Genomic DNA, 12417 nt, shown 5'->3' on the forward strand with positions numbered 1-12417 from the left:
CTGGCACAACATGCTTTGAAACCTTTGGCTTCACAGTCAGTTACAAAGAGGATATACTGTTTTGAACTTGACTTTTAATTCAGCCTTTATTTTCAGCTCCATGTTTTCCCCACAAAAATAACACACGATAGAGCGTGAAACAAAGTCAGCATATGTAATTTTAACGGGCCACATGCAAGTATGAAGTTTTCCATGTGACTACTAACAAATCTATATTCAATTCTGAACAATAACAATTTCCCATGAAGACTGTCACCTGGAGTGGTCAATGGAGAACCACACGTATACTCAAGCTCTGAAAGTAACATGGCAAACTGCATTTTTGTTCGTCCATTCAGTCTCATGTTAGAGTAAACAATTCTTGGTTTGAGGCATTCTACACATTCTACAGCAGATCTGGCATTCTGTCCTGTATACAAGGAGGCATCACCTATTAGATCTTTGTCGTCTGGTAGAAGGGTAATTGAATTTGGGGTAATTGAATTTGGAGCTAGCTTAGTGCCTTTAGCATTATTAACCTTTGATGCTTTGCCTTCTTTGGGTTTCTGGAAAGTTGGGCGGTCACTGTCAGTTGTATCTTGACCATACAATTCATCGAAAGGCTGATAGTGCTCTTTACTCTCATCTAGTACAGGATCTGGTAGCCAGGATAGATCGAGTGTTGCTGGACTGCAACAATCTGGATTCCCACATTTCTTTATTTGAAATGAATATTGTCTTTGGCGGCAATGATTTTCAAGCCATACAATATATTCCTTGACCTTGTTGGTCTCTGATTTCACAAGCTTTTCTGTGTTCATATTCGGGAACATGTAATTAAGATGCTTACTCAGCAAATCTATTTCTTCATCTCCAACAGGACTCCCATCACCTGTATTGAGCTCCCCCATTCAAAGCTAAAGCCTAATAATACGCCTCATCACCTTTTCTGGCTCAACAGTGTAATCTATACGACTGACCACACTGTCAGAAATGTCATGTCACCCTTTTTTGCGAAGAATATCATCCATAAGAAGTGCCATTTCTTCAAAACATCTTCAACGTGCATCTTCTAGAAAAATTTTCTCTAGAAAGAGTTACAATTCCTTGGAGCAACAAATTCAGGAGATGGAATAACTCGCTTCTGCATAGTTGACATAAAACTGACCCGAGCCACATCACTACAGGGTACGAACATGTCAAAATCCAACTCTTCGAACAAAGCTGCAGACGCACATTTTCCAACAATGTTCTTAAAGGATATTTTCTGTGATCAGTAGCCCACCCATCTGCTAAATCTAAGAAACACTTTGGGCATGAAGGGTCATTTTTCACAAGTCTTGCCAGTACTGCTGCATGTCTCATTGGATTAGATGATTGGAACACTGAGTCATTAATCACAGTTGTGACTTTTCCTCTGTAGAAGGATCCATTCATGTCTTTTGGTACATCACATTTCAAATAAACTGATGGTGTCAAACTACCTTTATGATGCATATCATGATCAGTAGCTACAAGTGTTGTGTTTGCAGGGGCTATACTTTTCTTTCCACGTACACCAGTAGAAAGAGCAACCCCAGGTTCTCCAATATGAACTTTCGCCTTGTCATCGCAGCAGAATAGAGTGCAGGAGTCTCCTAGTTTTACGGCAAAACTTCTCAGATACTTAAACAAGGCAAAGGTAAAGTGGTCATCGGGGTGAGCAAGTCGTAACTGACGCCTTTGAATCTTGTACTGTATTGGCAGCTTTGAAGTAAAAGCCAGAGCAGTTTTAGAATAGGGGTTCTTTGGCATGAACTGCAACCTTACCAATGCATTGGATGGAATTTCAGAACCTGGTGGACATTGATCTGCGGCTTGAGTCACAAGGTCATTAACTGACAGATACTGGGACATGTGGGCTTCATTATGTCTTCTTTCATCAGCTGCTGTGTTTTCTTCTATTATCTCTCCTAGCTTGGTAAAAAAAACATCAAATTTATCGGACGGGCGACCAGTATTCATTTTTCTCAGATCTGGAAGAAGACCAGTTTCACCCATATATATTCAATCTTAGGCGTTGCTGAAAGTCTGGGTGTGAAGTTGCTGAAGCATCCAAGGCAAGCTCCTTGTAGATCATATCCACTACCCCTGGCTGTATAGAAACAACATTGCCTAATCTGCGTTTGAATTGCTGTTTCATAAACATTGTATGATACTCCGGGAGTTGTGGTCTTATTTTTAACAATAAAGAACCTGCATCAGTTTGTTTCTGAGCATCAGTTCTAGTATCAGGTACCTTACAAAAACAATATACAGTTAAAATACTCCCCCAGGACAAAACTTGATAATATCTACAGTAACAGATAGATTGACATTTTCGAAGAACCTCAATCTTTGCATATTGTCATTAAATGGTAAATTTAAATGAATGTTTTCATCAAAAAAGACTGGTTCATACAAATCTGCAATATTCAATGCTTTGTCAAGTAGTTTGTATGTGTGTTTCACTTCAGAGGTACATTTATGCACAGTATATATTGAAGTATATTTTGCTATCGGCCTGGCCGGATGGTCCATGTTTCTATAAGTTTCAGATACAAGTCGTTTTCTGTCCAAGTAACTATGGTAAGACCACAAACATGAAGCTAGATCTTTAATGTCCTGATATGCCTGCTCCCATTGTGGGGAACTTCTTAACAATGGTCTTGTGCACAAACTAAAAAGCGCCTCTGCATGTGACTTTAACACATTAGACTCCAGTGGCTGGGCTTTCAGTTTTTTGCGTCTATGATCATTAAACCCTACAAAGTCCTCAAAAGCTGTTGGTACAGAGTAAACTGCCACCTCCCTTCTGCTTCTGTCATTTATTACTGTTTGCTGGTTAGTGATGTACCACAAAGCATTGGTTAGAACCTGAAAGAAAAAAATGAACCATGCGATAAAAGAATGAGCTTAAGAACATCAGTGGCACTGAAATTAAAATTCAAATACAATTGTATACAAATGGTACAATATACTATAAAGTTACATCTCATTGGGATATTGTTTCTTAGTATTAAATATTAAAATATAACTTATTTGACATATTTCATGACATATTAAAATGCAAGTTTAAATAATTCAGTATTCAGACTGTTAAAAAACAATTTTTTTACATACTTTTGAGAAGAAGTAAAGTTTAAACAGGGTTAATCTATTTAATATAAAAAGGGTACTAGAGTGTCAGAAACATACAGAAACATACAAGGAGCTAGACCAGAAAAAAAATCAGACTGAGAGTTATAAACCCATTAATGTTGTTTTGAAATTTAATAAAACTGTTTTGCAAAAGCAATTTCATGTCATCCTTTTAATAAAATAAAATACTTTCAAAAAAAAAAAGAGTTTTTAAATGTACCTCTGACACAGTGACACATTTACAACTTGTAACAACAACATATGATGAGTTTATAATTAGCAAATGAAAGTGCAAGCAATGTTATTATCTATATTAGCACAAGTACAAAATTCCCTTGCAGTGACAGGATTAGATATTAATATGGCAATTTTACAGTCACCAGAAACTACAAAAGGAAAACAGCTAGGAACTATCACCATTTTTATGTATCACACTATTATACCTTTATGTCTATGTACTCTAAAAGGAAAAGTATTAAACATCTGTAAATGATATGAATACTAGTTAACACACCAATAAAAATACTGCGATATATTTTAGTGTATTTAAATATTTTTAAAATGTTTTATGCCTCAATATCAAAGTTATTATATCATAATATTAATTTTAAGATGAAAGATTAAAGTTCATGGCATGAGCAGACCGATGAAAAGATCTATTTTAATATCTAAAAATTTCTTCTCTAATTCATTAAATAAAGTTTTAATATCTAAAAACATTTTTTTTAAATAAATATAAAAGATTATTAACCTGTACTATGTAGAGTCCTTCTGTGTCTGGGTCCAAAAACTTCAAACCCCTATCAGCCATCCAGTCAATGACTTTGTTGAACAGTTCATCCTTCCTTGAAATGCCCTTGTCAACAGGTACACCGCTACTGCAAAATTGAGATTTACTTAATTAATTTTTGGACAAATTGAATATTATAAACCGGTAGATAAATTTGAAAACAAAAGTTTTGAACAGTGATTCAACCAAATAAAAATGAGCTTCATTGTTGGTGCGTGCTAATTCTAATAATGCAGACCAATTTTATGAAAGATAAAGAAAGCATCAAAATAAGTGAATGTCTTAATTTTTTCATGAATGCAATATCATTTAATATAATTCATAAACACACACAAATATATATATTCAACACAAAATATGGTATAAAAATGTCTGAATATTGTACCTGGTAGTTCGTTTCTTAGGAAGTGTAGGAGTATTTTTTTCTGCCTGCATTAGGATTTCAAAAGCATTCCTGGCCCCTATTTTGCTAGTATCAACTTCGCTGTTCTTGTCTGTAGCTATGTCAGATTGGTCTGTTGCCACACACCTTTATAATAAAAAAGCATAAACATGTACATACAGGCATAGAAAATTTATACAGCCACATTTCAAGTCTGACAGGCATCTGTCATCGTACTATGACTGGAATCTTTACTGAAAGCCCTTCAATATTCTGATTTTTTTAATTCCATAGATCCTCTCTTGTGGATTTTCTTTTCAAAAAAAATATTTTTTATTTTATGTTAATATCCTGACATCTTGTATAAAACCATGTTCAGTTCTTTAAAACATCTATTAAAATCCTGATAAAATGTTATGTCCAATATGTAAAGTAATCTAGTGGTGGGTGGGGGTACGAAAACGGCACATTTCGGTAATATATTCATCTACATTGTACGTCGGCGCAATCAAACTTGATTAATAATAATGCGACGTGATTAATATTATACTTTGTTTTGGTAGACTCCTACTTGCCTGATTCATAGTACTTACTATTCATTTGATTCAAATATACCTTATTCTGAAGAAGGTAAAGCCTCTAAATTTCTCAAGAATTTCCATGACCGGGACGTCATACAAATTGTCCTCCTTTAACGCCGTCCATGGACCATTTTCGGATGAAGATATAGAAACTTCTGAAATCCCTCCCGGGTGGCACAGATACATGCCTTCTATGTCTTCAAAAGACATTTTTTGTGTTATCATTTTAAACTCTCGGCGTTCGGCCGTTTTGTGTAGATCACACGCCGTTTTGCAAATGTTGACAATGTGATCGGCCATTTTGTTACTAAGAGCGGCGATAAAACCTGTACCGTACCGTACCTCAATAATACGGTATTTTTCATCGATTTTTTTTTTTTTTTTTTTGACACGAAAAAAACGGTAGGGTCGGCGTATATTATTAGGTAGGGTCGGGTGACCCGAACAAAACAATTTTTTTTTTAGGCCTAAAGCATTATAAACACAGGTTTATTAATTACTAAATTAGCACCTTTAGAAGTGTGTAACTAATAGTTCTTATTAGTTTTTATAAAATAGGAAATAAAATTATATGTTGAAAATAACAGTGTTTATTTTAAGGTTATGTTATTGTATTGTGCATACATTGTAGATATAGTAATTGACTCTGAATAAAATTTAGTAAATCTTATCATTTTGTTTTTAGCTCGACTTTTTTTTTTTTGAAAAAAAAAGTAGAGGTATTGTTATAGTCAGGTCGGCGTTGCCGTTGCCGTCCGAAAACTTGTACCTGGATCATAACTTTTTTATTTCTTGGTGTATTGTCTTCATACTTGGCCACAACAACCCTTGGGACAAGACCTTTCAGTAGACCACACTAACCTTGACCTTCATCCATAAATGACCTTGACCTTCAAGGTTAAAAGTCCAATTTTTTGCTTGTTCATGCTGTTATTGGCTGTTACTTTGTTATTTTTGAATGGATTGTCTTCAAACTTGAACATAATAATCTTCAAGGATATCCCTTAAAAATAACCAGTCAGACCTTGACCTTCACTCATCAATGACCTTGACTTAGAAGGTCAGATTATTGAAATTTTCATTTTTTTTGGCTATAATTGGCTGTAACTTTGTTATTTTTGAATGGATTGTCTTCAAACTTGAACATAATAATCTTCAAAGATAACTGTTAAAAATATACCGAAAGACCTTGACCTTCACTCATTAATGACATTGTCTTTGAAGGTCAAATTATTGAAATTTTCATTGTTTTGGCAGTAACTGACTGTAACTTTGCTATTTATATAAAATGTGTGTGTGTGTGTGTGTATATATATATATATATATATATATATATATATATATATATATATATATATATATATATATATATATATATCAAATATATATATAGACACATATATATACATGTGTATATATATATATATATATATATATCAAATATATATATATATATATATACATATATATATATGGATTTATATTCAATCAACACATTGAAAAACACATTTTCCTTTACTAATTAGTTTCATGCGCAAAACGCAATCTTCAGAAGTGTAAATGGTAGTTCTCAATAAAGGGGCGTAACTATGAAGTGTAAATGGTGGTTTCTCAATAAAGGGGCGTAACTATATTAATGCTCATTTTTTAAAGTTGCTTAATAGATATTTCCTGGAATGTCTGCAGGTTGATACAAGTTCGTTTCTTTTGTTAAGTTTAGCGTTTTCTTGTTTGCAGATAATGTAGAATTTCTCCCATAGGCACAAGTTGCATCGGTCGGAGGCTGGGTTGTAGGGTGAGGCTTGTTTTAAGATATTCCATGTTATGTTAAAGTCGATGTTTTCTTCTTTGAGTTCCCAGATATATTTACTTAATTCAGTGCTGTTTTTAAGTTTAGGATTTCTAAATGATGCTTTGTGGTTTGTAAATCGGGTTTTAAAGGTATTTTCTGTTAATCCTACATAAGTTTGTTTAGGCTTGTCGTCGTTTGTTTCCACTGTAGCTCTATATACAACCGATTTCACCAAACATCGTCCTGACATGGGGCAATCTATTATTTTGATATAGCAACACCAATCTACCAAAGGTCTATTACAAATAGTGGATATAAACACCAACTTAAATACTCAAATGAAGAAAAGACTGACAACGGTACCAAGAATCGCAAAAACAGAAGCAGAAATATAATCTGGTATAACCCACCATATAGTAAAAATGTAGAAACCAACATTGGAAAAACGTTTCTGAAAATACTAGACGAAGAATTTCCCAAAGAACACTTGCTACACAAAATATTCAATAGAAACACAGTCAAATTAAGTTATAGTTGCATGAACAATATAAAAAACATAATCGACGGACATAACAAAGCTATTCTTTCCAAAGAAATAGTAAAAAAAATCAGCCTAAAACATGCAATTGTAGGAAAATAATAGATTGCCCCATGTCAGGACGATGTTTGGTGAAATCGGGTTGTATATAGAGCTACAGTGGAAACAAACGACGACAAGCCTAAACAAACTTATGTAGGATTAACAGAAAATACTTTAAAACCCGATTTACAAACCACAAAGCATCATTTAGAAATCCTAAACTTAAAAACAGCACTGAATTAAGTAAATATATCTGGGAACTCAAAGAAAGAAAACATCGACTTTAACATAACATGGAATATCTTAAAACAAGCCTCACCCTACAACCCAGCCTCCGACCGATGCAACTTGTGCCTATGGGAGAAATTCTACATTATCTGCAAACAAGAAAACGCTAAACTTAACAAAAGAAACGAACTTGTATCAACCTGCAGACATTCCAGGAAATATCTATTAAGCAACTTTAAAAAATGAACAGTATTAATATAGTTACGCCCCTTTATTGAGAAACCACCATTTACATTTCATAGTTACGCCCCTTTATTGAGAACTACCATTTACACTTCTGAAGATTGCGTTTTGCGCATGAAACTAATTAGTAAAGGAAAATGTATTTTTCAATGTGTTGATTGAATATAAATCCATACATACAGCTCTGGGATACCATCGAGCACTCTGTCTAGGGTTTGTACTGACTTTTAGTGTTATTGGATTTACATATATATATATATATATATATATATATATATATATATACATATATATATATATATATATATATATATATATATATATATATATACATATATATACATTGTTGCTATTTTTAGAAATTGCGTCATTTTTTTTCTATTTTTAGAAATTGCGTCATTTTTTTCTATTTTTAGAAATTGCGTCATTTTTTTCTTTTTTTAGAAATTGCGTCATTTTTTTTCTATTTTTAGAAATTGCGTCATTTTTTTTCTATTTTTAGAAATTGCGTCATTGTTGCTATTTTTAGAAATTGCGTCATTTTTTCTATTTTTAGAAATTGCGTCATTTTTTTTCTATTTTTAGAAATTGCGTCATTGTTGTTATTTTTAGAAATTGCGTCATTTTTTCTATTTTTAGAAATTGCGTCATTTTTTTCTATTTTTAGAAATTGTGTCATTTTTTCTATTTTTAGAAATTGTGTCATTTTTTTCTATTTTTAGAAATTGTGTCATTGTTGCTATTTTTAGAAATTGCGTCATTTTTTCTATTTTTAGAAATTGCATCATTGTTGCTATTTTTAGAAATTGCGTCATTTTTTTATTTTTAGAAGTTATGTCATTTTTTTCTATTTTTAGAAATTGCGTCATTTTTTTCTATTTTTAGAAATTGCGTCATGTTGCTATTTTAAGAAATTGCGTACTGTTGCTATTTTTAGAAATATGCTTAATGTTTCTATTCATAAATATACAAAATATATAAACAAAACTAATGTGACAAGACAGACCAACTAAATTTATAAAAAGGAAACGTCAATATATGTTCAAACCTTTCTATGTTTGCGTTTAGAAAAAGTAAAAAGTCGAGCGTTGCCCCCGCCCGGCGGTGGCTCTTGTTATCTGTTTTTCATACATTGATACATATTTGGTAAATTTTATTTGAACAAGAATGTCATTTTTAAATAAAATTTCTTAATCATAAATTTCAAAAAACAAATATTCTCTCAATGTCTATCATGCAAATTTATATGATAATGAGTTATCTGTCATCTGTAGCTGAAAAAAAACTCGCACAATTTGCAACAATACCAAACTTTTGCACCACTATAAAACAACAATGCAGACTTCAACTCGTATTTGTTGGAACTTAATAACATTTGATCATTGACAGGGACAACTGTATCTGATTTAAACTCGTCGCTAGAACTTTTAAAACCCAGAGAAGGAACATCATTGTGGTAACTCACGGTCACTGTTGAAGGATTTCCCATTAGTACTTGCAGTTTCATTCGCCGTTACCGTTTCAGAAGTACAACTCTTTTCCGAGAGAGTCGCTTGCGTAAACATTAAATCATTTTTTCTGTTTTTATCAGTGCTTTTTTAACGTTTGAAACATTTTGATTTACTTTCACTTTCTAAGGTCGTCGGTATCGTAAGACGCTCGATAAACTTATACTAAGAAATCAAGCGTCTACTTAACACGTGGGTTGTTTAGACGCCGGCTATTTGCTTAATTTTACGTTCCCCCAAAGATCGATTTTTAAAAAAAAAATTTTAAGTTTTCGATTGGGAATTTTTGTATCAAAATTGGGAAAAAAACATACTATTTTCAATTGGGAATATGACCGAATAACGGCTATAAAATCGGCCAAAAAAAAACCCTGAATTGAAAATTTTTTTATTTTTTCATTATGAATATTTCTATCAGTTTGAGTCAATAGTGTTTTTCACACATTAAAACAGAGAACAGAAATGGAATCTACACCAAAAATTCTATAAGATTGCCAAGTTTGAATACACTATCTGAAAAATTAAAAAAGTTGTGAAATTTTGAATAAAAAATTTTTGCTTTGTTCGGGTCCGCAAATTCGCATCATTTTTCTATATAATATATCGGTACAATGTTCCAGAAAATCATGACATTTCACAAACAAAAATTTTAGCTGGGGTTGCTAATTCTCTCCCTTACTAGTCTTATAAATATGATATCACTTTGAGATATTTTTGCTTCTGTGCAAATCAACGTCCTATCGAAATTGCTCAAAAACCCATAGCATGTTTCGCCAGAAAGTCAGGCTGAACGACAGGCTTTGGGAAACTGCTGAAAATTTTGCCTGACATTCGGTCAGACAAACTTTCAATTCTTGTCTGACCGAAAGAACTTTTGTCTGACCGGATTTTTTCCCCAAATATATGTATATGGTAATACCTTTATGTTTTTTTTAAGACATAGCAACTTTTAAAGATTTGCAACACAATTTTATTTTCTTATATAAAACATCAGTTTATCCAGATTGATGGACTCTGTCTGGAAATCGAAACATTCATGATCAAAATCATCATCATCATTCACCATGAGCAGCCATTTTTCCATATACCCACAAATTTTCTGGGCGGGCGCCTGGACTCGTATTCCTTTTGTTTTGCTTTATTTTTCTGCATTAGATAGTTTACGTTTTTTGCCTGGCGTAGCGCCATCGTAATAAGGCCTAAAAAAGAGGAAGGACGGACGGACGGACGTTCTCACAGGACAGTAATTATGTGGCTAGAGGAACAATATAATGTTCTTTCACTTTGATGTCATTCATTTCATAATGCTTTTATATGGCTATTTTCTTTTGTGTGGCTAAAAAGAACAATAGAGTAGCCACATAATTACAAAGTGACAGGGTGAGCTTTTGTGATCGCTTTTAGTCCGGCGTCCGTCCGTTGTGACCGTCCGTAAACTTTTACTTTAAATAACATCTCCTCATAAACCACTATGCCAATTTCATCAGGAATGTTCCTTTGGTGGTCACCTTTAAAAATTGTTCAAAGAATTTAATTCCATGCAGAACTCTGGTTGCCATTGCAACGGAAAGAAAAACTTTAAATATCTTCTTTAAAAAAGCCCTGGGGTCAAAATTGGTCCCGCCCCAGGGGGTCATTGATTGTCCTTATATGCACATAGTAAAAACTTAAAAAATCTTCTTTTAAAGAACTCAAAGAGCTAGAGCTAAGATATTAATCATGAAACATGTTCTAATGGGTGTCTTCCAAGTTTGTTCAAATGAAAGCCCTGGGGTCAAAATTGGCCCCGCCCCGCCCCAGGGGGTCATTGATTTTATATGTATAAAGCAAAAACTTAAAAAATCTCTTTTGAAAAAAGCCAAATAGCTACAGTTTAGATATTAAGCATGAAACATCTTCTAGTGAGTGTCTACAAAGTTTGTTCAAATAAAAGCCCTGGGGTCAAAATTGGCCCGGCCCCGGGGGTCATTGATTTTCCTTATTTGTGTATAGCAAAAACTTAAAACTCTGTGAAAAAACCGAAATAGGTAGAGTTTAGATATTAAGTATGAAACATCTTCTAGTTAGTGTCTACAAAGTTTGTTCAAATAGAAGCCCTGGGTTCAAAACTTGCATCGCCCTTGTGGTGTCATTGTTTTAAACTATATGTGTATAGTAAAAACTTTAAAAAGCTTCTTTGAAAAAACCCAATGAGCTCAGAGCTTAGATGTTAAGCATGAAACATCTTCTTATGAGTGTCTACCAAGTTTGTTCAAATAAAAGCCCTTGGACTAAAATTGGCCCTGCCAAGGAGGGGGGGGTGGTGGCCTTACAGGTGAGCGACCTCAGGGCCATCATGGCCCTCTTGTTTTAGAAAAAACTTTTACAAATAAAATACTTACTCAGTGTGAAACAATACAAAACATGATCTGTTAAGTCAGACTTCCAGAGTATACTGGAACTCAATTTAGGATAAGCAGCAAAATTATCAGGGCTTTCATTTTCAAAATTTGGAAGTCAATTCAAAGACTTTAAAATCTCTGATATTGGAAGTCACATTATATAGGTAAAGTAGGAAAAGTATTAGATTTTGGAAGTCACAAGCCAAAATGAAGGAGGAAATGACTCCCAAACTTCCACTAGTGGAAGCCCTGAAATTATTTTATATTGTAGGAGTCAATAGTTACATAAGTCTTGGACTTGTTTTCAAATCCTCTTCTGAATTTAATAAAGTTAAGAATTTTTAAGCGTTGTTTATCATTAACTTATAATGTCTAATGATTATCCTTATCAAGTAAACTATTCATTAATTCAGAGCTACAGATACAGTGATTTTTTTCACTGTATTTTACAGCCGAATAAAGGCTGTTTCCCCTAGCCCAAAATAGATATATTTTCCCCTGAAAATGCTAATATTTTCCCCTAAAATGCCTCGTGCTCTTCCTAACAAGAATGATGACTTAACAGCAGCTGACTAATATATCAGCTAGAAGACAGAAATTTGTCCCTATAGACAGCCTCTGCTATGTACAATGCATGTTAAATTGAATTGAAATTATTATTTTTTCATAAAATGTTTGGGAAAATTTCATTTTCAGTTTTTGGAATTTGATTTCAGGTTTCCCCCTTTTTTGTTTTATGGCGCTATATTTTCCCCTTCAGAAAGCCACAGGTTGTTTTGAAAATTGGAAAAAAA

General features: G+C 33.3%; 2 protein-coding genes across 2 annotated transcripts; both read right to left on the minus strand.

Annotated features, from left to right (window-relative positions):
• Positions 1-206: 206 nt before the first annotated feature.
• LOC132714605 (uncharacterized) lies at positions 207-890 on the minus strand (the record flags this gene model as incomplete). Its single annotated transcript, XM_060697499.1, has 1 exon — positions 207-890. A coding segment is annotated over exon 1 (684 nt), but the record flags the coding sequence as incomplete, so codon positions are not given.
• A 1147-nt stretch (positions 891-2037) lies between these two features.
• On the minus strand, positions 2038-5346 carry LOC132714606 (uncharacterized). Its single transcript, XM_060697500.1, has 4 exons — positions 4926-5346; positions 4314-4457; positions 3890-4016; positions 2038-2874 (listed from the first exon to the last, which is right to left on the minus strand). The coding sequence occupies exons 1-4, from the start codon at positions 5189-5191 to the stop codon at positions 2278-2280; spliced, it is 1134 nt and encodes a 377-aa protein (XP_060553483.1). The 5' UTR covers positions 5192-5346; the 3' UTR covers positions 2038-2277.
• Positions 5347-12417: the final 7071 nt, after the last annotated feature.

Source organism: Ruditapes philippinarum, unplaced genomic scaffold (assembly GCF_026571515.1).
Source record: "Ruditapes philippinarum isolate M1 unplaced genomic scaffold, ASM2657151v2 ctg3575_1_1_1_1, whole genome shotgun sequence".
Classification (NCBI taxonomy): domain Eukaryota; kingdom Metazoa; phylum Mollusca; class Bivalvia; order Venerida; family Veneridae; genus Ruditapes; species Ruditapes philippinarum.